At 34.7% G+C, this 27,481-nt stretch overlaps 1 protein-coding gene across 1 annotated transcript; it reads right to left on the bottom strand.

Moving 5' to 3' along the window:
- On the bottom strand, window positions 1-11,592 carry LOC131953962 (receptor-type tyrosine-protein phosphatase alpha-like). The gene is made up of 27 exons (XM_059317412.1): window positions 11,445-11,592; window positions 10,418-10,552; window positions 9,528-9,662; window positions 9,309-9,446; window positions 8,876-9,010; window positions 8,442-8,570; window positions 7,505-7,639; window positions 6,983-7,120; window positions 6,460-6,627; window positions 5,661-5,757; window positions 5,169-5,269; window positions 4,999-5,075; window positions 4,777-4,864; window positions 4,386-4,462; window positions 4,184-4,220; window positions 3,891-3,988; window positions 3,577-3,696; window positions 3,317-3,462; window positions 2,684-2,819; window positions 2,328-2,474; window positions 1,971-2,106; window positions 1,715-1,788; window positions 1,209-1,346; window positions 811-957; window positions 508-635; window positions 248-383; window positions 1-160 (listed from the first exon to the last, which is right to left on the bottom strand). The coding sequence occupies exons 1-27, from the start codon at window positions 11,590-11,592 to the stop codon at window positions 17-19; spliced, it is 3,288 nt and encodes a 1,095-aa protein (XP_059173395.1). The 3' UTR covers window positions 1-16.
- Between the last annotated feature and the right edge of the window lie 15,889 nt (window positions 11,593-27,481).

Genomic DNA, 27,481 nt, shown 5'->3' with positions numbered 1-27,481 from the left:
AAACGGCATGTGTATTTTAAGTGTTAGCGTAAATGGCATCATTAAATGTTGGTTGTAAAGTTTGCTGTTTTAGGGACGTCTGCGCAAAGTTGAAGTTTCCATATTGGGATAATGCGTCGTTATATTTTTGTAGAACTTGATACAGGCAGTGATACTGGTCCTGCAACAAACAAAATGTTAAAGTTAAATGAACTTTAAACGTTGTAGCTTGCTACAGTTAACTAAAAACAAGTGATAATCTACTGACCAGTGTGGAGATGACCTGAGGTCTGATACACTTGACGGCACCAACCACCAGTGGAACTGTCAGGCTCTGGTCGTGGTCCAGCCTGTCCAGTAACAGGTTCAACACACACGCCAGACCGCTGTAGGTCACCCCGTTTCTGGGGACGTCAGATATATTGTGTTGTCATTAGAACAGGAATAGAGAGCTGTAGTATAGTTTCCTTTATAAATACTCTTTTATAACTAGTCTCGCTACTCAAAGGGGAAACTCGTGCTACCTACCTGCACATGAAAAGTGTACGTCCCTGTGTATTACTTGCTCGTGTCTTCATCATAACATTTAACCAGCTGTCAGGGTCAAGGTTCAAAGTTTTAAAGCTGATGTGTTTGAGAGATTGTTCATTCGCAGTCTGTAACACATAACATTCAATATTACTATCTAACACTTGATGTGCACAAATCAAATGACGTTTGAAAGTAATCTACCAATCCAAATGTTTAAATATATAATAAACAATACTTTGCTATACCTAATACTAGTAGAGTTGTAATATGTAATTTAGATATAATCAATGGTAAACTTACTTGAGGCAACATGTTTTTCTGCGTAGATTTGACACTGACATTTTGTATCTCACAATGGTCTTCTTTCCTTATAGGGCCCGTCGACACTTCATATAGTCCACAAGATAATGGCTGAGTACTGCTCTCTGGTAGGTACTGTCCGATCGTCTATGAATATATATATATATATATATATATATATATATATATATATATATATATATATATATATATATATATATATATATATATATATATATATATATATATATATATATATATATATATATATATATATATATATATATATATATATATATATATATATATATATATATATATTTATTTATTTATTTATTTATTTATTTATTTATTTATTTATTTATTTCAATCATATGTAGGCCTATTTCTACAGTCACCTTGTCTTGTCCTCTCATATCCATCTCAAAAGCTACCACTAGAGCAACATTGTATTGCATCACTAGTCTCCAGAAATCAACGACAGTTGCTGGCATTGGCAGTTGTGTCAGGATCTGACCGTCAGCTCTGGTGAAGCCCTGGGTGAGTTACATTGTAAGTTTTGTCAAATATGCACGAAAAAAAGTAAAGAATACTCTTTAAACCTTGCGATCCATCGAGCGGATGAAGTAAAGTTCACATGTTTCTCGGCATATGAAGGGAATGACGTGGTCAGCACTTTGTCCAGCCGCCTTTACTTTCCCTAACATGAGTTAGGTACCCATTATATCTTAGTGAACTCAGGAACGTTCTGCTGACTTGGACCCGGATTCGAACTCGATACTTTCGAGTTAGCAGCCTAGCGCTCTAGGCATATTGTCAAATAAGTATCCTTCTAAACATATTCTAACAGTCTAATTAAGGTGTAGCAAACACAACGTGAAATAATATGAAACACTTATCTCACCGGGACAGTCACGGCGTTGATGTAATCCCTCATTAGTGTGGTCTCACGTGACAACCTGATTTGGTAATAACTGTCTGTATGTCAAATAAATTGTATACATTAATGCTTTATGTATGTATCCAGCTTTATCGCAAATAATAGTAAACAGTATACATAAAGAAATAACCAAAAACAGTCAAAAGACCGGGGAAAGACTTGTAAGATTTGGAATTTCGACAGGTTCATTGTGTGAATAGTTCCGGTCATCAAACCTTACCTGGCAACACGGTAGGGTCCCTGTTCAACTCTGCGTCAACACACACACCACCGTTCTGGTAAACATTCATCTCACTGCCGTCATCCGTCTCTCTTGGTTTAGCCGTACACAAGTAATCACAGACAGCAGAAACAGACTGAAAACGATTGTCATCAATTTATTCATTCTCATTTTTACAATTATTGCTAGATTCGAATTATGTCATTTCATTATTGTTATCACTAATTTATCAAGTATAGAAGAAAACAACTCAAGAATTATGTTAACAGCGATGAAAGACGTATATGTCACTTAAACAACCACAAACATCATAAAAAATAATCTTAAAAAGTGAAACATGTATAGCATGTAGTTTACTTTGAACTCTGACTCCATGTGACTTCCACCCCCGACTTGACTCTCCTGCAGCCAGCTGATTCTAGACTCGATGTCACGTGATGTGACTGTAGTTCCCATACAGACTATAGCGACCTGGGCGGCCTTGTGCAGGAACTCGTATTGTTCCTGGACGGTAATTTAGGTAGCATTTAGTATGAAATTCGTTTAGATATTACATCTGTTGCTTACACTTACAGCCTACAGATACATAATAGTATACACAATTGTATTAAGTTGTTCAATGCGAATATCCTGTAGATGTAGGTATATGAAAGATTTGTGTTTAGTGGGTTAACCTAACGGAAGAAACAAGAGTCTAATTAATTAAGTCTTACAGCAGTCTGTATCATCATCATCCTATCCTGCCGTAACTTGGACACCGTACGGAAGAAGTTGACCACACCCGTGTCTTCAGCTTCTCTCATCACGTTACGTAATGCAATAAAAGTTCCAGTACGACCCACTCCAGCGCTGGAATATCACAAGATGTTATTACTATTTACATCCTACAGCAGCATTATAAAAAGTGTCTTCAAAAGCAATGCAATTTGCATGGATAGTGTGCCTCTTCTATATACAGTACACTTATAAGTGTAGTGTGTGTATTCAATCAGCAGTACAATGTCAAGAGTAGTGTGTCCATTGAATCTGCGTTACAATTTAAAATGTTGTGTATCTATTCTGCTGTTCTAGTGTTCCGGATCTAACTGAAATATGTTCACGCTAAGTGTGTTTGCCTCACTTGCAGCGTACTAGTGTCTTTATTCTACCTATCCTACCTTCAAGTACACGTTTAATACAGCTAATCCATCTGCAGTTCACATGTCTGATGTATATATCATATATCCATTGCATACGTGTAATGAACTTGTCATACCTAAAGTGTACACGTGTAACGTACTTTCCCTACCTAAACAGCTATTGCACCTAACTACCTTTATTAAAACATCACTAATGTGTGAGCTCACCTGCAGTGTACGACCATGGGCCTGGTGCTCTCCTCCATGGCCACCCTCTGCTCAAAGTCCACCAGACTCCAGGGAGTGGCCGGCACACCTTTATCTGGCCAGGATGTGAAGTGGAAGTGGGTCAACGGGTGGGTCGGCTGGTTCCTCTGTAATTAAATGTTCACATTTAGTTAAAACTTTATTTTTGGAAACACACGTATAAGTGTTATTGCATTTCTTTCAAGAAATGATGTGTATATTTTCCCCCTTATAAACATCACCTTGCTTAGTTCCAGTTTTCTGATGGTATAGTCAGCAAAGACGTGTGTGGCTGCTAGCTTTACTTTGATGTCTCCAAACTTTTCCTTTCCCTCGTCAGGCCAGTATTTTAAACATTTCACCTTAAATCATTCAAAACATTGTCACACTTTTGAATATGGACACAAACTATAAGATAACATCGTGATTTTAAACGTTTAAGTCACGTTACTTATCAAGTTAACTGACTGGGTAACGAGCTGGTGTTTATGTAGCTCTGTTACTTCAGCTTAGTTTGAATATCAAGATTAAACAAAAGAACACACATTTTCCCTACCTTCCCCTCTTCAATCAAGTTAGTCAGCATGACGACTTTATCAATCTTCTGTTCCCACAACATTCGAATGAAATCGTTCAGCATCGATTCACAAGGGCCTATAATGTGGGTATTTTAATACAAAGAATACAAAAATATATATCACGTATTTATAGTGTAAACCCTAAATTATTAATATTTAGAAGTTTATTAATTCTTTGTTGCATCAAATCAATTAAATATACAAAACTAATTAGATTTAGAGAGTAAGTTTTCTACTTTTTAAATACAATTCAAATTGTGTTTATATTTACCCTGAGAAGCAATGTATTTATCGTGCTTGCAATAACCCTGCATTGAGGTAATGAATAGGCCTATATATTTTACATATATAGAAAGGTGTCACAACAATATACATTTTCTTCAGTTTTTTTTTAACATAGTTATGTAAACAAACTACAATACAATACCATCACCAATGAAGATATCTAATCCCACCTAAAAAAAGTAACTTACCTCAATGTATGAAGCGTTGATGTAGTCGCCCTCGTTCTTGTTTGTGTTGATTTCTAGATGGACGCGGGAGTGGTCGTCTAATTTGGAAATATAATGCGTAATATAACATTATATATGTAGCCGATATATATATATATATATATATATATATATATATATATATATATATATATATATATATATATATATATATATATATATATATATATATATGATGTGCAAAGAAGGATAAAGCATAATAAATATCTTCATGTATTTATTTTCACACAGTATTTTGTAAATACTATAAGGTTAGTTATGCGTTTTAAAATGCCAAAACAGCTTTTACAAAATAAATTATTTGCAATAACTAAAGTAGAATTTATTAAAATATAAGAAAATTAAAGTTTACATGCACTGATATTTCTATATCTATTTTTGATTCTGTTTCCTTCGCTGTCTGCTACTTTTGTGGATACTTTCTTTGGTGCTGGGATTCTCTAAAAACAAAAAAACAAAAAAAATTGTTTCGATAATTAAATTAGCTGTGTTTACACAACTTTTTCCTTGTGGGTTATTTCAAAATATAGAATCGTATAATTTCTATATTGAATATATAAGTTGTCTACCTTACCTTGAATTCTTCAACAAAGTGTTCTCTGTTGTGTGTTTGCATGAAAAAGTACAAATTTGAAACATCTAATGTTGTATCTGTAATGAGTAGTTTTAAATACATGTTTACTACTTGAATAAAAAACTATAGTTAAAAAATTATAGTTGAAAAAAATAAAATTCAAGACTTACCAATCGTGTATGGAAGTTCTGTACCCGTCTCGAAGTCATCTAGGCTGTTACTGTCTAAAACGGACTGTTTGTTCTTCTTTCCCAGCTTACAGTTTCCACGTCTTAACGTAATAGAAAACAATTAAAGAAGATAAAACATCAATGTTCTTGCTCATAAGCTACATGTATAATGCATTTAGTTGTATTCCATGTGTACTTTTAAACAAAATTCATTATACGTTTTTATAAGCAATATATTTTACTCTTAAAATTTTATCCGAATAAATTATTGTTCGTATAGGAACTTTATTTTTTTAAAACGCATGCATTATGGTTTGTATAAGAACTATATTTTAAAATATAAAACAGGTTAACAATAATTCTTATAAGCAGAAATTATTGAAATTCTAAACCTATATTAGACCACCTATCTACGGGCTAGAAAATAGGAAGTGAAGTTGTAAAATGTGTATAATTTGTAAATAATAGGTTTTATTAAATTTACGCAGGCACCTCCAATATACAATGGCTCCAACTAAACAAGCAGCGAGTAGAACTATCAACACAAGTGGTACGGCTATAGCTGCACTAGGTACATCGTTGCCTGTGTCTGTTGACGTCATACACATACGTTTAAAATAAACAGAAGCAAATATACGTTTTACATCAGATTAGTAGAACACGTTTATATTTTTAAATCATTCTGCATTACACGTATCATTATATAAAGACCGCCCTCTCACGTTACTCATAAACACAACTAAATATAATATAATAAAGTATCTATAACAAATTCAGAACATTTGCTGCAATTTTTTTCTGGAAATGAAGACTTACTTCTTCTTCTTAATATTTAGTGTTGGGAGGGATCTGCCGGAGGGTTTGAACTCGAGACCTTTTTTTTTTCGAATTTATCAACCATTAGCTTTAGCCGACTCGCCCACGCTTCCATCACAATTAAGGATTACGTGCCAATTGGTAATGCGCCATTGAGGCCATTGACTCCGATTTCAGCCGGCTTTTCTTTTTGGATTTGCTTCCATAGCCTTTGTCCAACCAAGAACAAACTACAAGGTAGCAGTTGTTTGATTTTAGAGTTGTCTCTCCTAGAAGAGTTGCTGTCCCGAGCTAACGAGCCTCATCTGCCCGAGGGTTCAAACTCGACACTTTTGGGTTTAGCGACCAACTGATAGGCCTACCTAGTGTGTCAACAACTGTGTATTACTGGGTTATTTTATACTGTTGAGATTTTACATTTTTTCCTTAATCATCTTTAAATTATGCAATATTTGAAAGACAGTAATCAACCTACTAGACTGAGGTTTAGCCAGACACTCTGATTTGTTATTTAAATAGTTGCCATGACAACCAAACAGACATTCTCCATTGCGGAAATCACACCATGGTTGCGTGCCGTTTTGAAGACACAAAGAACTGCAGTTGTTGAGACAACTCACACCGTAGGTTTCATTATCACATTCTAGTTTTAAGAATATAATTAATTCAATAATTAGTTGCTAATAAATAATTTAAATTAAAATAACTAGTTTTGAATAAATTCTGCAAACCACTTAAGTATAAAACAAGCATAATAAGATGTATAGCATAGTATTACCACATCCAACTCATATAATAAACATTAATGACAATCAAAGACATATTAAAACAATGTAAGAACATCAAAATGTTTAATGAAGTTCTAAACCCCACACATACATTTAAAAAAAAATACGTTGATCAAATATATATCTATATAGGCATATAAATGAATTACCGAAGTTAATGTTAAAATATATATTAAGTTAATAATGATACAAACAAACATTGTCAACTACCTTGATCACACAAACTCCCCTGGTACCCAGCAGCACATCCATATAAACACGTCCCATTGATGTGATTGCAGGATTCGCCCATACATTTAGTGGAACATGTACTGTTGCAGTTAGCACCGTATTTATTGCTCTCACACTCTGAGGATGCCATATAAATAACATTAGAACACTCTAATATTAGATAAGTAAACATTTCTTAAAGCTAAATCGCATAGTCCAATTTTCTAACAATCTAAAGTGCCGATTTAAATGTTTACATTTTCCACAACTATAAGGGTCGGCCTGATCGAATGGTACAGCGTACAGGTGCTAACCAGAGTTCGGATCCCGATAACAAAACATTTGAACACGTAGTTAAGTATTACGAATACGTAGATATGGTTTTACGATTCTATTCAAATACCGTGTTTAAAAAACATTACATAATATATTTGACAAAGACTTATGAAAGGAAAATTAAACGTTTGAGTATCGTAGCCTTAACTATGTGACAAAGACTTATGAAAATAAAACAAAACGTACTTGCACCACAGTATTCACCCTTGTATCCAGGAGGACATCTTGTACAGTGTCCAGTCACTGGGTCACATTGTGAACTCGAGCAGTTTGGTGAGCATTTGTTGGTGCAGTTTGGTCCATAGGTACCATCAGGGCAATCTGAGATATTTGAAATCTTTAGTGTAGCAGTTGGATGTTGTGCAAGGGCGATAATAAAGGCAGCAGCTTAAGGTTGTGTAAGGGTTACAATTAAGGTAGTAGCTGAATGTTGTGTAAGGGCGGTAAGCAATTTAGCAGCTTAAGATTGTGTAAGGGCGTTAATTAATGTAGCAACTGAATGCTGTGTAAGGGCTATAATTAAGGTAGCAGCTGAATGTTATGCAAGGGCGTTAAATAATGTAGCAACTGAAAGTTTTACAATGTCGGTAATTAAGGTAGCAGCTGAATGAAGGGCGGTAATTTGGGAAGCAGACGACCAAAGAGCATGATGAGAGTATGCAAGGTTAAAATTAACCACAAAAGTTTGTACAAACTTAAGTCGCCAAACATTAGTTTACACTTCTCTAGATACACATACGTCACATTATTGATTTACATACGTCACGCTTGTCTAGATATACATAGAGAACTAGCTCATCTCACCGCTAAAATATGTTATAACCAATTCAGTATATATATTATCATAATAACGTTTCTCGGTCGTTTCTCTTTCTCTATCTTGTTAGGTTTCAACTTTAAAATGCTAAGAAGTAAAGTAATGTCTAAAATGTTGGATTAGTATATAAGAACTCTGCTAAGAAGCTGTCTAGGTAATCTAAAACAGCAGCATAACTCAAACTTATTTAGGAAACAATTTCAGTCTTAATACTCAGTAAAAAAATAATATTAGCAAATATAATATCATTAATCCAATTATTAATTAAACATCACTACCATTAATTAACTATGTTCCGTGTATTACCTTCACCACAGTATTGACCAGTCTTTCCCACCACACACTTGGTGCATATCCCGTTAACGCTATTACAACTGACGCATGTGGAGTTGCATTTTAAACCACAGTCTTGGCCATAGAACGTCTCGTTACAGGCTGTAAAATATTCATCACCAACATTGACCATTTTTGTGGCAAATAATATATAGTCATTCAATTCATTTTGGCCTGTTTCTATTTAAAATAATAAGAAAAAACTATTGAATTTTGTTTAGTTTTTGTTTCTTTTCAAACCATGTTTTTTATGAGAAATATAAAACAAAACACGAAAAATTGGTGTTTAATTAAACACAGATTTTTAAATGTTTTAATAATTGAATATCGTATCATATAAATTAACCAGAAACAAATAATCATCTAATATCATCATTTTTAAAATGAAAGAAAAAACTTATTCCTACAAAGTTCACAAAAGTTCCCCTGTGATCCAGGTATACAAGACAGACAGAATCCATTGATTGCATCACATATCATATCAGTGCAGTTAGATGAGCAGTTCATGACACAGTTTGGTCCGTAAAATGTGCTGTTACATTCTAAAGAAGGTGTGTATAACAATGATCAATCTGGTTTTCAAGGTATAACTACTGTAAGTGATTAGCATTGCGATTTTTGTAGTATATAAAAGTGCTAATAGAAATTATAAAGAAAGTGTATGTCATTAAACCAATTCTTATGCAAACAAGTTACAATTTTGATATTTTGACACAAATATGTCTCATTTCTGATATTATATATATATATATATATATATATATATATATATATATATATATATATATATATATATATATATATATATATATGAGTAAAGGGAGACAGAACATAGCTTACTATCGACACAAGTCGGCTCATAGTATCCACTAAGACAGCCATATGTACACGTCCCATTAGTTGGATCACAGTCTGTGTTGTTGCAATTTTTGCTGCAATTGTTGCTACAAGCCTTGCCCCAATTTCCTTTTGTACAAGCTGTGCATAAAAGTAGACATGAGTGTAAACAATGCATTTGGTGATGGGTTTAAAAACAAACAAGATCATCAAGCGACTTACTTTCATTACATAAATCACCAATGTAACCGCTGTAGCAACTGTCACAAACTCCAGTAGCTGAGTTACACTGTGTGTTAAAGCAATTTGATGAGCAGTTGTTTTCACAGTTTGGTCCGTAGCGAGAGGTTGTACAATCTGGTTGAAGAAGAGTATAATTTAAACACATGTGTTAAACTATTATATGAGTTTGTATGGTGAAATGAAACGGAACAAAATTACTACTACATGTCGATGCCTACATTTATATGTGTGCTGCTTTGATAGATTCCATAGGTTTATTAAGCAATTTTATTATTTAAAAAAAACCTTACTATTTTCACATTTCGATCCGTGGTATCCGCTAATGCACCCCTCTGTACACTCTCCATTTGTTGCACTGCAATTTCGGTTAAGGCAATTTTCACTGCAATTGGTGCTGCAATTCATTCCCCATGTGCCAGTTAAGCATACTGTTTTAAGGCAAAAGTAATAATATATGGCATGCGTCATTGTAATTTAATAAACAATAATGAAATATATCATTAGCGCAAGTAAGTCCAAATGTTACATTGCATATGCTATTTCTGTTACTTGTTCAGTAAACAGTCTTAGCATATTATAACGTTACTCTGTACAAGTTAACTCTTTCCAAACTTCAGAAACCGCACGTGTGTTATGTACACGCACATTTGATCATGATATTCTTGTGTTATCTTATTACAACGACAATATAATGTATGCACATTATCTGAAGCGAATGGGCAAAACTTTTAAAATATTTAAAATTGAAATTCTAAATAAAAAGACAAAGTGCTTAAAATATCTTATTGTAAAAAAACGTATGTACGTAAAGTAGATCCCAGTAAATATGTTAAAACTAAAATAGCATCTGCATAACAAGGATTACTTACTTTGTTCGCAGAAGTCGCCTGTGTAGCCACTAATGCAGCTAAAACACATCCCATTGATTGAGTTACACTGTGTTTTATTACAGTTTGATGAGCACAAGCTTTCACAGTTTGGTCCATAACGAGACTCACCACACGCTTTAATATTGGGTTTAATAATTAGGTAAGTTTTCGTTAGATGACAACATTACTTTAATACACACATATATACATGAACATACCGTTATTGGTTTTATGTACATAATTACTTATCTTGATGTTCATGTTATTATAATAGCATGAAGGTCTATTTGTACCTTTATATATTTGCAAACTTACTATTATTACAAAGAGAACCGTAGTATCCGCTAACACATCCATATGTACAGGTCCCATTAGATGAATTACACACTGAACTGTTACAGTTTTGGCTACATGTTCTGCTACAGTTAGTACCCCAAGTACTAACGTTACATGCTATTAACAAAAAATATAGTCAGTATTATGTTTAAAACAACAAAATAACATCAACTGATAAGTGGGTTTAACCAGAATTCATCTAAAAGTCTCATTTGAAACTTAATTGTTGAAATAAATTTTGTGAGAAAATTGTCTGTGACAAAATATAATGTCTTTTGATGCTGTCCGAATCTGGTTAGACACTTATAAAAGTTTATCACAATTTAAGCGTAGCTCGCTCAGCTGAAATTATCATGGCGAACCGATATAACTTATGTTTCTACTCATGTTTTAGTTTCATACGAAGAAAATACATGTGTTAAAATCTGACTCACATTATTTTAGAAACAATAGATACATTCATTTAATTTAAAAACTTCAAATCGAACAACAACAAACAAAACATATTTTGCATGACTTAGAATATGTATATTCGCATTATTGTAGTGTTGTAAAATAATCAACACCATTGAGTTAAAAGAAAACCTGTGCTTATTTCCCGTTCTACACAGCGAATTAACAATCAAATGCTTCCTTACCAATAACTATGTATAAAACCCGTGTAAAATGTTTACTTATATTGTCAACTCACGAGTAGTACAGTATGGTCCAATGAATCCGCTGACACAACCCTTTGTACATCTCCCGTCAGTGGAGTTACACTGAGTGTTGGCGCAGTTGGAGCTGCAGTTTTCTTTGCAGTTTATACCCCAAGTACCTGGGCTGCAGCCTGAACACATTCAATATATATATATATATATATATATATATATATATATATATATATATATATATATATATATATATATTTATTTATTAATTATTTATATATACACATGTACAGTTAAATATCGTAAAACAATGTTTGTCCTTTGTTAGAATAACATATTATCTTACTGTTGTTACATGTCGGTCCCGAATATCCGCTTGTACAGCCAAATATGCACGTTCCATTTTCAGGACTACACTCGGTGTTGTTGCAATATCTGCTGCAGTTTTTGGTACAATTCATGCCCCAAGTGTAATTTGCACAAGCTGTTAAATGTTAGTTGTTGTATGTGTTACATGTAATTTGAGCTCTTTTTAGATTGCATCGAAACTATTTTTTTAAATAGCAGTATCTAAGCGTCTTACCATTCTCTTACTACAAGCTAAATACATTTTGCAGAGTTGTTTTAGTGTTTTTAAAAATTACATATATAAATGGTTTATTCATATTGTACATGTTATAATATAGAGAACAACTAACAAACTTGGAGACACGGTTTATTGTTATTTCATTTACTTATGTTCTAATTTACATAATAATCTGTATTTTTAAGTACCACGTAAACGAACCAGGAAACTAAACTGTTACCTAGCTATGTATTATTTGCCAATTTTATAGAGCGCCAATTTGATCTGAGATGGATATTTGATGCATCTTATTTTGTGACTATAAACAGTTGTTAGATAATGACATTTATTTTTCAAAAAACATACTATGCCTTTCAAAAATATGTTTATGTTAAAGTCCAGTAGCCAAAATATCACGTGACACACATACGGTTGATGCCATAAGTGTACACACACGATACTTACTTTTTTGACATGTAGGCCCAGTGTAACCAGGAACACAGCCGTTTGTACAGTTCCCGTTAAAGCGGTTACAGGAAGAGTTTAGACAGTTGCTGCTACAACTTGAAATGCAGTTTATTCCCCATGTTCCTTGGGTGCAATCTGAGTAATAATCGTGTGTCACACAGTCATGTGGAATCCTATCTTTTATTACCTCTCTCTCTTATGTGTAGCTTACCTTTTCACATCCCCTCTTTCCACACACAAAATTATGTATGCATATATATATATGTATATATATATATATATATATATATATATATATATATATATATATATATATATATATATAGTTAAAGACGTGTTCTTTTCTTTACGATATCCACTTACTTTTGTTACACGTCTCTCCAAAGTATCCGCTAACACATCCGTATGTACACGTTCCGTTAACTGGGTTACATTCTTCACTATTGTTGCAAGTCTTGCTGCAATTACTGCTGCATTTTATACCCCAAAAGCCTTTTGAGCACGCTGCATTACGTAAGAAGATAGAGCCAAAAAGTGATTTATAAATGTAATTTGCAAATTGAAGTAGGTGATACACGTTTTATTTTTTGAAAAACAGTATAAAATTCATTTTTAACAACAAAATTATTTTATTTAACTTTCTAAAACTCAATATATGTGTAGGCCTACTTATAGGAAGGAAAAAAATGAAAAACAAAATGAAGAAAAAGAACCACAAAAGAAGCTAATTTGTTTTTGTTTTAAAGTAAAACATTGTTCACTAAAATATAGAAGAAATCTCATGAGCGTCCAAAGCGAAAAAATCGAATATATTGTATTTTATTTTATTATTTTCAGCGCATTTAAAAGCTTATTATTAATTAATTGTATACTTGTTTTATGATAGATTAGATATGATTACTAAATGTTAAAATGTATTTCCTAACATAATATGAAGCTACATGTGTACACCATTAAGTGTATAACTGATGATGTATTTACGTGTATCACATCCAGCGCCCTGAAAGCCAGCGCTGCACCCAGACCGACATGCTCCAGTGGCCACAAAACATGCCTCACTCGTGTCGTTACAATGGCAAGTCTTGTCGCACTCGAGACCAAAACTGGTACTGGTGCAGACTGAATCTAAACACATAATAATGGTTCATATCCACGGTTTGATGTGGTGTTTTAAAGTGGTGTTTTAAAATGGTGTTTTGAAGCGGTGTTTTTTAAATGGTGTTTTTAAATAGTGTTTTTAAGTGTTTTTTTTAAAGTGGTGTTTTTAAGTGGTGTTTTTAAATAGTGTTTTTACGTGGAGTTTTTAAATGGTGTTTTTCAGTGATGTTTTTTAATGTTGTTTTAAAGTGGTGTTTTACTTAATTTAATAATTACTACATGCCATTTGTGTAATGTATCAGCATTTTTATATAATATACCTCCGTAAATCTCCACTTCGTATAGCGTTAGCGAGCCGTTCCGTGATATTTTAACACTTTTAACTTGTTTGTTAACAGACGCAATAGAGTACACGCTTGTAGTTGAGGTTGTAGTATCGTTGTAGTTGTGCACGGCCGCATTGCTAGCATCCAGAGACACAATCGTGTAACCGTTTATATTAGCAGTACCTACAAACATTGAGTAAAACAAAAATATTAATTAGGTTGATGAATGGAGAGAAAAAACATAAAGGTAAATGTTAATTGAATTAGTTTTGGATCAAGTTAGGAGTCAATCAGAGTGGAATGGAGCATAGCATTAATTTTTCATAGAGAACAGAGTATAACACAATGACACAAAATCAATTGTAAAATCAATTAGTCTATCTATTCATTTTTGCAATCTTTCATCCATCGAGCTATCCAGCAATCAATACATATTTACTAACCTCGCATAATAACGTATCTGTTGACATTGTATACAGTGGAGAAATTGACGTTCCATACTGAACTTGTAGCATTTGTTTGTGAGTAGCTTGTAAAAATACCGTCTACAGCTTGTTTTGCTACACCTGAACTGTTTGTTGTTGTTTGGTAAGCTGCTTGATTCAGAGCTACATTTCTGCCTAATTATATTTTAAAATGTATATATTACATTAAAAATCTCACGAAATGAAAAAAAATGTATATGTACAAGATTGAGGTTTGCTTAACATAATTAATTATGTTTTTGTCCCATAGATGTTGTAACAATGCTCGAGGTAATATTTAGCACGTGTCTTTGTGAAATACCTTCTTTATTCTTAATCGCAAAATTAAATGAGTTATCACCAAACCAAATTAACACGTATGTGTCAAAATGTTAAGCATCAAATGGCTGGTCGACCCAGTCTGCAACCTTCTTTTCTTTCTGAATTTTTATCCATAATATGTGTCCACCTAAGAACTTCTTGCTAGGCAGCAGTTTTTCGTTTTTTACTTTCTCGTATATACGAAGTATAGAGAAAGTCTTGTAATCGTGCAAAAAAAAAAATCGAGATTTTTGCAAATCTCGACGTTTTGCATCTCACTGATACGGAAAAACATAATTTTGCAATCTTGTCCGTATGTCTGTGTGTCTGTGTGTGTGTCCGTGTGTAAACACGATAACTTGAGTACCGTTACAGCTAGGTTGATGAAATTTCATATATAAGTATTTAATTAAAATCGTAGATGCGTATCAACTTTTGAGCGATTTCCGATAACCGGAAGTGGTACTTTTTCTACTTTGAATTTTTCAAAAGCCTATAACTTGAGTACTATTTCAGATAGATAAATGAAATTTCATACGTAAGTAAAAGATCTAATTCTCTACCTTCTATTAAATTTTGAGTCATTTCCGTTGACTGGAAGTAGTACTTTACGCTACTTCCGATTTCTCAAAAAACTAATGTAAATTTTAAAAGTAATAATAATATTGCGCACTATTATGCGCTTTTTTATTTCGCGTTCACTTGGTGTGCAATTAATTTGTCTACGAGATTTTATTCTATTTTTAAAACTTTAAGTATTTAAAATGGATTAAAAATCATGTCTATAGCCCGAGTTCCCATCCCCTGTTATTTTATATAAGAATATTCGAGAAAGTTTAGGGGAGATCACTCCCGGTTTATTTGTTTAGTTTTTCTCCAAAATGGGTTGCTCTCCCAAGCGAAGTAGCTACATGTGCCCAGGAGTCTGAACACTGATCTTTAGAGGGAATACGCGCTCCTGCCTACCTTCCTGTTCCGTTGTTTGTGAGATAAGTTTTAGATTGTATTGAACTGACGTCTAGAGATAAAACTGTTCAAACATCTGGTTATACATAAATATTTAAAAAATAAAAACAAGTTAAGTTCCAATTTCCGACCAAATTTTTAGATGAAGGTAGATGAAGTAGAGTTATTGTGTTTATTGACCTCGGTTCATGAAGGCTAGCATTATGCAGCGAGGCACCTATCAAAGCTGGGTGGTCTCATGGACATACAGCATACTAGGGTCCCGACATACATCCGCATTTGAGACTTTGTTGTTAGCTTATGAGTGCTCTATTACTCGGCCACACCATCCTTCCCACATGAATACAGTAGTCATGAGGATAAGTTTAAACGTGCCTACCTATACAAAAGAAACAAATAACATTGATACCTACCTCCGTTAACAAAAACTGAACAGATCGATATGTTTAATCCAAAGTTGATTGTCAAACTAGTAGTTGTATTTATTGATTTACAAAACAAATCAGCTGCGTTGTTATTGGTGATAACAAATGTTTGGTTACATCCCAAGTCAGTAATTGTTGAATTATATTTCACTTGTATTATTGGTTTTACGTTAACAAGCAGAGCTGAAACACAATCAACACAAACAAACGTTACGCTTAAAAAAAATATTCTTTTAAATTATTACATCAACTATGGTTAAGTATTATCTTATTTTGTAAAAAAAAACAGCTTATTAAATTTAGCTGTGATTAACTCACAATAATTGTATGTAGTAATTCTGATCCAGTCCAAAACAAATGAAAAGCTCCACTGTAATGTGATGCTCTGTAGACTAACACATGACGACTCGTTGTTATCTTTGACTTTAGTGTCGTTTGGGTTGATTGTTGCATTCTGAGTCAGGTCTTCTGCAAGATTTAATATTTGTTTGTAATGTACACTTATTTGTATTGACATCAACTCTATTCCTCACGCTTAGTCTAAACTGGTAAATTCAGAACATGTTTATTCTCATTTTGATTTCACAGAATCAGTTTCTTAAAAAAATTAGTCGTTAATTTAAACGATAAATGTATACATTTTTATTTTATTTTACGAACTGTATATAACGTAAAGCGTAGCATGTACTTCAATTTTTAAAAAAGCGCTAAAACTTACGGTATTGACACGATGGCCCAAACCATCCTTTTTGACACCCTGTTGTGCACACGCCCGTTGTGTTGTTACAGTTGGTGTCACATCGACATTTGTACATGCAGTTTGTACCAAACCATCCTGATGTTGTGCAAGCTAAAATATATAGACTTAATGTACATGCTGTTTGCAACGAATCATCCTGATGTTGTGAAAGCTAAAATAGATAGACTTAATGTACATGCTGTTTGCAACGAACCATCCTGATGTCGTAAAAGCTAAAATAGATAGACTTAATGTACATGCTGTTTGCAACGAATCATCCTGATGTTGTGAAAGCTAAAATAGATAGACTTAATGTACATGCTGTTTGCACCGAATCATCCTGATGTTGTGAAAGCTAAAATAGATAGACTTAATGTACATGTTGTTTGCACCGAATCATCCTGATGTTGTGAAAGCTAAAATAGATAGTTTGAATATCGACACAGGTATAACTGCTGGCCATGTTACTATAAGACAATCTATAACAATAATGTCTTGTATTAAATATAAGATTCTAACAGAACAGGAATAAAATGTTTATTACTATACTATTAAAAAAAAAAAGTGTATGTTTTTTTTAATATCGTTACCACAGCTTTTCAATGCATTTCTATGAGTGTATATAAAAAAACTACTTTACCTCCACCAAAGACCGATATTATCTCAACACTCAAAGTCAGCATAATTAAAACACATCGTGAAAACATTGCCAAGCATCAGTTTCTGATTTAATATTCACAGATGGTATCTATATATAAAGCAAAATATAATTATTGAAGCAACTTATTTTCACGCAAGACATTTTTAAATTCCAAAAGTAAAAAAAAAAAAAAAAAAAAAAAAAAAAAAAAAAAAAAAACTTAATAATCTAATATATAAAATTCAATTACTTATGTATGAATGTACGTAGTGGACCGCGGCTTCTAAAGAAATAAAAGAACATAATAGACTTCATTGTCATAGTGTTATACGTCTAAAGTGCTCATTGTTTAAATTCATGTTATAAAAATTTAATATAGAAGGTGATGTAAAACTATTTTCATTTTTCAAACTTATTGTGTTATTTGACGGCATGATCATTAAACAAAATTAAATAAAATGTACCACCCTACACAAAATATCTAATTGTGTCTGAAAATTATTTTCTTTAGTATTTTAGCACTAATCACATCCTTGATAAATCATTACATCGGGGAAAATACTTTTTATTACTTTGTTTTGGTTTTGGGAAAAAATAATTATATAATTAGCATTGATGGATAAAGTGCAATGTGGTAAGTAAAACACGGGTATTTTAAACACTGCCTTTTATTTATATTATACACTGAACGTACTGTTTACTAAATATTATTTGTAAGCAATAAAGTTTAAAAGCCGCGCCTAAATGTACTGTGTTTACTTCTATCTTTCCGTTTGCAGATAAGGTTGGGGTATTATTTATTAGAAGGTTTACTATAGTCCTTCACTTAATCGAATCCAGAGCCTCCTTCGGCGCCCTAACAGTACTATTTGGCGCCTCGGGCCTTCCTTGAGCGCTAAGTCGCCACGTTCGTTTTATTTTATTGAGTACACCAGACTATGGATAAGTTGGGGTATTATATCGTTTACTAGACTACCCGTCATCCGTTGGATAACTCTGGGTTTCGGGGGTCATGCATTAAAAAACATTACGTCTGTCACTCAGAGGCATAGCGACCCTTAACGGCGCCCGGGGACAAACTTTTCAATTTGAACCCCCCCCCCCCCCCGCAAGATTTCGACTTGCAACCCCCCCCCCCCCCCCCCCCAACTTTTGATGTGCACCCCCCCCCCTCAAGATTTCGATTTGAACCCCCCCCCCACTCAAACTTTCGATTTGCACCCCCCTCAACCTTTCAATTTATTTTTCCAACCCATTTTGGCGCCCCCTAAGGTCAGCGCCCGGGGACATATGTCCCCCCCCCCCTCCTCACTACGCTACTGCAGTGTCACTTATCGTCACAAAAAAACAGACCCCACATTCAAAAATATGTTTTTTATCTTTTAAAATCACCGAAAACACCGATTTTGGACTATCCCTTCATATACTGACGCCACAGGTGACCTACTCAACTCTACTTCACCTACCCAGTGTCCCGCCAAGTCTCAGAAAACATGTTTTTATCGTTTAAAAAACGATTCCAGCCGAGCATGTCTCTGACCACACTATCTTTTCATATGCTTAGGACAAAGAAACAGATGAACTCTACTTCACCTGCCCTGTATCCTGCCAAGTTCAGATAGGCAACTTTATCATTCACATCTAAAAAAAATAATTGAAAAACAATTATCATTGACATACTGGTCTAGAACCTGTGCCACCCGCATGAGAGCCGACTACACTACCAACTTAGCTATTTACTCGTGACGTCATAAGTGAATTGTTATACTATACTTTGAGTCTGCTTATGCAACTTGATTTACGCGCATAGATCTAGAACTAAGTCTAGTAGCAGTAACTTTCAAATTAAATTTTATCTTAAATTAGCCAAACACAGATTTATATAAAATAAAGAAGGTCTGAAATTATCTAGATCTAGATAGAATTATCTAGATCTAGATTCTACGACTAGTTTGCTTAAGTCTTAAGTTTAGTTTTTCTTGCTAGATCTAGAATCTAGATCTATATCTAATCATTAGCTACGCTAATAGGCCCGGAGCGAGCATTTCAAAATTACCATATTCCAAACAAAGATTTATATAAAATAATAGAGGTCTTAAATAGTTTAGTATATATCGAAAATCATTATTATCTAAATCTAGATAGAAAATTATCTATATTTTAGATCTACGAATGAGCTATATTTAGAATTTACGTTTATAATTCAGCAAAATTACCGGCATCGAAGCCGCGTATGAATCTTAAGCTACGCAAATAGGCCCTGGATCCAGCATTTCAAAATTACCATATTCCAAACAAAGATTTATACAAAATAATAAAGGTCTAAAATAGTTTAGTTTATAGAAACTCATTATTATCTAAATCTAGATAGAATTATCTATATTCTAGATCTACGACTGGTTTGCTTAAGTCTCGTTTTTTTTTGGATTGTATTTAGACTCTATAACTAATAAATCTTTGATTTGACCTAGATTCTAGACCTAGATCTAGATCTATAAATAACTTTCCGCCTTGGTTTTTGACTATCTCGTATACAAAGAATAGAGACATTTTTGTAATCGTGCAAAAAAAAAAAGATGTTTGCGAATTTCTACGTTTTACACCTCCCTGAGTCGGAAAAAAATAGTTTTGCAATGTTGTTCGTATGTTTGTGTATGTGTGTGTGTGTGCGTGTGTGCATGTGTCTGTAAACACGATAACTTGATTAACGTTACAGCTAGGTTGATGAAATTTCATACATCAAATGTGTAGATTGGTATCAACATTTCAGCGATTTCCGATAACCGGAAGTTGAATTTTTTTTACTTTTAATTTTTCAAAAAATACTATAACTTGAGTACTATTTCAGATAGATAAATGAAATTTCTCGCATAAGTAAAAGATCTAATTTTCTGCCCACTATCAAATTGTGAGTAACTTCCGTTGACCGGAAGTTGTAATTTAGCCTTTTTCCGATTTCTCATAAAACGCCTGTGAATTTATAAAGTACTAAAAATATCCCGCACTATTATACACATTTTGGCGTTCACTTGGTGTGTATTCTTTTTTTTACGCGATTCTATTATATTTTAAAAAGTTTAAGTAATTGAAAATGGATTAAAGATATTGTCTGCATCCCGAGTTGCCATTCCTCGTAGTGTTATATTAGAATAATCGTTAAAGTTTAGAGGAGATGACTACCGCTTTATTTCTGGATGGACTCAGGACATTCTACTGACTTCAACCCGGATTCGAGCTCTCTCCCGCTAGGCCACGCCCTTCATATATAGATAGTAAAATGTGTATTGAGAAACATCACGATTTCACAATTAGTATAGCTTCTGACTGTCAAACCTATCATAGTTCAAATAATTTGGCTTGCTCTCGTGCAACATGTCATGTTTCAAGTTTCCAAGTCTGTTATCTCACTACTGTATCAGAGATAGAATGATGTTTTTTAATCTTTATGTTTTATAGCTTGCACCGCCCACGTATTTCCAAACTGCCAAAAATTAAGCTTTCAACCATACTAACAAAACAACGTTTAAACTGAATATTAAAGGAGGTTGAAAGCCAGTAATGAATAGTATATTAAAAAAACAATGATTGCTGTAAAAGTTTGATTCATAATTTGATATTAGATTACACTTGAAAAAATACATACTTTACTGTTACGTATATATTAACAGTTTAATGATACTCTTGTAGACGTGGTTTACTCCATGTATTTTACTTCCTAATTCAAAATCAATAATAAAAAATAAGAAATATAAATAGGTTTATGGTAAGAACCCCATTTCAACCAATTATTCTACGGGGTTAAAAGAACTAGCCAAGTACTTAACATAAGAAAGAGCTCGTGTTAATGAATGTGGGTCGTAGTACGGGCATTACAGGGGTTCTGCATAAGGTATGTATGTGTGAACTTAATCTTGGCTGATCTTACTTGGCTATACAAACTACGAGGATACTTGTATTCAATAGCCAACCTTTTGAAATGTTCAGCTTAGGGCGTGCTACTAGGATAAAAAGCTATTCGGCTGTCATAAGCACAGCGTCGCTTAATAGACGCAGCGGCGAAGTAGGATTTTCGGGCCCCTATGCAAAAATGATCAGTGGGCTCCTTCGTTAGCCGTCAGTCTATAACGAAGAAATTAACTGCTTTTTATGATTGAGGATTTTAAATAAATATAAATATTCTTTAATTTTTTTTTATTTTACTACGTCCTGATTGTGTATTTATACTATATTATTAGGTAGTTTTGTAATCATATTACAGGCTTACAGTTATTGTTTTTTAAGTAACCAAACACAGTAGCGTTATAAGGAGGTGCGGTTCGCATCGGATGTCAACGTTTATGCGTGATACCATGACAAAACATCGTAAAACATACTGTCAAAACTAAGCTGTATCTAGCTAAAATAATAAAAGATTAGTGAGAGAGGTGACACCCCACCGAAAATGCAAAATTGTTTGACCCGATGGGTGACACCTTTAGTAAACACGAAGGATAACACCCGACCTTGTGACGCCACTAACCAAACATATTTTTATTAAAAAATTGCTCATAATTTATTTAGCTCTGTTTATTTTCATTTTTATGCTTTAAATTTTGTAAAATGATTAATAAGTTCATTGAGATTTACTTTAGCTTGTTCTTTATGTTCGATTCTTACGATGGCCAAGCTACTTACCCAATGGGCATATCTACAATATGTTTCATAGCAAATAACATCATTATTAGAGTAAATATTGAAATTTGAAAATTCCATCATAGGTATCAAAATCTCCTTCCCGATCACCGTGAAATGTTATAAACGTTTAACTAACTTGCGTACCCGTCCGCGTTGCTGATATCTAGTCCCAGATACCAAGGCAACGAATTAATTTGAAGGATTGATAAACGCGTTACCAATTGTGTATTTTTAGTGACATTGTTTTCTAAAACTCACATAATTCTAGGTCTAGTTAAAATTTAAACAACGGCGCTGCTATTTTTTTCGGATTATTATTATTTATTTTTTTTGCGGGGTGCGGGATGGACGTGATGTATAAAAGCATTAAGTGTATGTTAATCATCCTCCTTAATATTGAAGGTGAATACCTTTCGGCGACCGCCTAGGAGTCAGTGGCGTCGCGGGAATGACTGGTTACACTACCGTAGGTAATCGAAAGCCGCCACTATTGCAGTTTGATCGTTGAATCAAGTAGTAACCAAGACTCTGAAGGAGTGCAGTCAGGTAACCGCTAGGTAATTGGGGCGCCCAACCGTTATTACTGCTGATGTGCTGGAGTACACACCTTATTCGGTTTAGTAATCGATTTTAGTATACTGACGTATCCCTAGTGTATGGCGCTCATTAAAACAAATGTAGGTGCCGCAGTGCTCATGCAGCCCGGGACGCACGGTGTTACACGACCGCCGGTGTTCCGACTGGTGCGCCCTTGCAATTTTACCACTGAATCAAGTAGTAACGCTGACCCGCTGCGCCGGACACCCAATCAAGGATACAGATACGAATTAAAACAAAACAAAAATTATTAGACTGAAAGTATTGCTTAATCATTAAAGAATGAAAATCGTCCTCTTGTACCTTCTATTTCTATCTCTCAATAAATGCGATTAGCACATTTCACAACTAAAACCGTATTAGTTTTTATGTAGCATGTTTACACAGTTTACTTGATTATCAAATATTTAAAATAAATTAAAAGAAACAATACAACTTTTTTTATATATGCTGCTGTGAAGCAGTTGACTGTAATATGAGACTAAAAGGTTATAACAGTGAACTTAATTTAGATGTGTCGGCCTACTTAGAGTAAAGAAATAAGTGTATGTAAATAGCCGGAAAGCATACCTATATAACTTTTTACTTTCTCGTATATACGAAGTAGTAGAAAGTCTTGTAATCGTGCAAAAAAAAAAAATCGAGATGTTTGCAAATCTCGACTTTTTACAACTCCTTGAGCCGGAAAAACATAGTTTTGCAATCTTGTCGGTATGTCTGTGTGTGTAAACACGATAATTTGAGTACCATTATAGCTAGGTTGATGAAATTTCATATATAAGTATTATATCAAAATCGTAGATCCATATCAACTTTTGAGCGATTTCCGATAACCGGAAGCGGAATATTTTCTGCTTTTAATGGTTTTAAAGCCCATCACTTTAGTATTACTTCAGATAGATGAATGAAATTTCACATGTAAATAAAAGATCTTGTTCTCTGCATTCTACCAAATTTTGAGTAATTTCTGTTTACCAGAAGTAGTAATTTGCGCTATTTCCGATTTCTCAAAAAACACATGTGAATTTCTAAAGTACTAATAATATTCCGCACTATTATACACATTTTATTTTTCGTTTACTTGGTGTGCAATTCTTTTTTCTACCAGATTTTATAATATTTTAAAAAGTGTAAGTATTTAAAATGGATTTAAAATTTTGTCTATATCTCGAGTTGCCAGCCCCTGTTGTTTCATATAAGAATATTCGAGAAATTTTAGTGGATATCACTCCCGGTTTATTTTTGTTTGTTTGTGTGATTAATGTAGGGGGGTGGTGTGGTGGAGGGTTCATGTAGGTGTGTGATCGTGTGTAAACATCGGCATATTTGGGAGTGGTTCATATAAGTGTGTGGTTGTATGTAAAATAAAGGTATTGAGCTCCACATTTGAAAACATTATCTTTAAATCTACAATAAAACATTTCGCTACATTACATTTCAAGTTAAGACATTATTTTAAGATAAAGTTATATAACGTACCACAGTTCCGCCCTGTTTTTATTATATCCACGTTAGGGCTGCTAGTGAACACATTCATCAGATGATCAACTGAAGCTAACCAACAAATTCACAACCCAGCTGAACCGTAACGACTGATCAGCGGAACGAAAACACTTCCTGGTTTTAGTTTAAAACCGTCGTCAACCAACCGTGAAGGATAAGATATTCACGCAGGTGGCAAGCTTTGACATATAAGTGTAGTAAGCACGTCCCAATCGTATTCATTATACATACACTAAACTAATACATCGCAAAAAAGAGGAATTGGAGTTTACAATTCTAGTTTATACGTGTTTACGTCAAACATAGCGTAGCAATGTTTTTTGCGCTTCTAAAGTAGAAACTAAAAAACAATAAATTGATTATTGTGAAGAAGTGTATCTGATTTATAAAATAGCCATTCAACATATTCCCCTTTTCTGATAATACGTTATACAATTTACAAACTGCCTAGACGAAGCAACACATGTAGATTTTATGGCTTCAAAAAGTGAAATAGATGTAACTGGAACTATTTTCATGATTATAATTACTGGAAAAATATATTTAATACAATACAAAACTTTTATATATTAACTAACTGGTAAATGCAATAAGTATGTGTATGGTTATTTTTAATTAAATACAAGCAGAATAAGGAGCGCCTTCTAATATTAACGCGATGGCACACTACATTTGCTGATTAAACCGAGCCAGGGGCTATACGCGGCGACTCTGAGGCTTTGTAACAAGGATCTCCGGGGAGCGCCCTTTAAAATCTTTGACACATGGGCGGTCGCCGAAGTTTGTTCTACCTCACTATTATGGAGAGTGATTAACGTACACGAAAGTCTTTCATAGACCACGCCTTTGGGCGTGGTGAGCGGTAGTCTAAGTAAACCCTTACCCAGAGAAATATGATCCAAGCAGTGGCGTAGGCAGTGGGGTTAGGGGGGGGGGGGGTCCGGGTAAAAATTGGACCCCCCCCCACTTGAGACGATCCTGGCTACGCCACTGGATCCAAGAATTATAGCGCAGGCATTGTTTACATTTAAATAACTCAGTTTTAGAAAACAAGGTCACACGTCTAAGAATATAGAATTGGTAACGGATTGATGAAACTTTAAAAAAATATTTCGTCAGACTTTTTTTGGGACCGGGTCTGAGTCTGTTGGGTGTGTACGGCGTTCGGCCACTGTGTTAATTAGGTGTGCATGCCTTTGTCAGCTAACGGGCTGCTGGCTTGTCATTGGGCTGCTGGCTTGTCATTGGGCTGGTGGCTTGTCAGTTAGTGGGCTGCTGGCTTGTCATTGGGCTGGTGGCTTGTCATTGGGCTGGTGGCTTGTCAGTTAGTGGGCTGCTGGCTTGTCATTGGGCTGGTGGCTTGTCATTGGGCTGCTGGCTTGTCATTGGGCTGCTGGCTTGTCATTGGGCTGGTGGCTTGTCAGTTAGTGGGCTGCTGGCTTGTCATTGGGCTGGTGGCTTGTCATTGGGCTGGTGGCTTGTCATTGGGCTGGTGGCTTGTCATTGGGCTGGTGGCTTGTCATTGGGCTGGTGGCTTGTCATTGGGCTGGTGGCTTGTCATTGAGCTGGTGGCTTGTCAGTTAGTGGGCTGCTGGCTTGTCATTGGGCTGGTGGCTTGTCATTGGGCTGGTGGCTTGTCATTGGGCTGGTGGCTTGTCATTGGGCTGGTGGCTTGTCAGTCAATGGGCTGGTGGCTTGTCATTGGGCTGGTGGCTTGTCAGTGGGCTTGTGGCTTGTCAGTCAATGGGCTGGTGGCTTGTCATTGGGCTGGTGGCTTGTCATTGAGCTGGTGGCTTGTCATTGGGCTGGTGGCTTGTCATTGGGCTGGTGGCTTGTCATTGGGCTGGTGGCTTGTCATTGGGCTGGTGGCTTGTCATTGGGCTAGTGGCTTGTCAGTGGGATTGTGGCTTGTGAACACATACACCCATGTTAAACACATATCTGTTACTCATCGTGTCTGATCATCTAGTTGATTGATCCTCTAGTTGATGGGTCCTCTAGTTGATGGGTCCTCTAGTTGAAGGGTCCTTTAGCTGATTGGTCCTCTAGTTAATGGGTCCTCTACTTAATGGGTCCTCTTGTTGATTGGTCTTCTAGTTGATGAGTCCTCTAGTTGATGTGTCCTTTAGCTGATTGGTCCTCTAGTTAATGGGTCCTCTAGTTAATGGGTCCTCTAGTTGATGGGTCATCTAGTTGATTGGTCCGATTAATGAAGTACATAAATAAACAATACTTGCTTATCCCAAGAACACATTATAAACCACACACATAATCAAAACAATTCTTATTGGACACCAAATACAGTTAATCTATATCGTTTAGCTTTTTTATCTTGTGAGAAATGTCTTTTGAGGGTCGTCGTGGTCGAGCCGGTAAAGCTCATTGTTGATAAACCGGAAAGTCTCGAGTTCGCACCCTCGGGGCAGGTGAGGTACGTTCGCCGTGGACAGCCAGTCTTTTAGGAGAGAAAACTCCAAAATCTACCAACTCCTGCCTTGTAGTTTGTTCTTGGTTGGACAAAGGCTATGGAAGCAAATCCGAAAAGAAAAGCAGGCTGTAATCTGAGTCAATGGCCTTAATGGCGCAAAAACAGTTGACACGTATACTCAATAGTGTTGGGGGGGGGGATCCCTCCAAACACCAAAAACTTCAGAACGCGGAAGAAAAAACAAGTTTTCTAAGGAATTGAAAGAGATCTTAGACATGTGATGGGTTTTATACATGCGTGTTACGTTTCATTTATCTCCCCTCTCGCCCCTGCAAACAGTGGTTTCCCTTTTCCCCTCTCCTATTGGTCGTCCCCTGAACACTAGCTCAGCCACCCACAAGTCAAAACACACATGCAGTTATTAGCCTTGTACTAGATACTGTCCTACACCCATCACACATACACGAGTCACACAAACTCACTACACATAGTTTACACTTTCACGTACACAAACACCCCGTCCTAACACACAACCGATCAAACTATAGTCACCAGACAACATGTAAATATATTATTATATTTTTTAAACCTAGCTTAGATCATTTCAACCATATTAGTATGTATCACTAAATCAGCAATGTACTCGGTGAATTACCTGGAGTATAATTTTGAAATATTTCTTGTAATTTGTTTCCAAAATGTAATACTGCATCACATAAATTCAATACGTTTCAATTAAAAAAATTCTTTTATATGTCATCAAATGTAGATTGATTTTTTTCATATGTTCATACACATATTTAAACAACTAACAAAGAACATCAAGAAAGAACAAAACAATATACTTGGAGACTTACATACACA

The sequence above is a fragment of the Physella acuta genome, unplaced genomic scaffold (genome assembly GCF_028476545.2).
Source record: "Physella acuta isolate Inbredline_101_S28 unplaced genomic scaffold, ASM2847654v3 ptg000966l, whole genome shotgun sequence".
In the NCBI taxonomy this organism is placed as follows: Eukaryota; Metazoa; Mollusca; class Gastropoda; family Physidae; genus Physella; species Physella acuta.
Note: the sequence above shows the minus strand (reverse complement) of the source record. Positions and strands in the feature narration are given on the sequence as shown.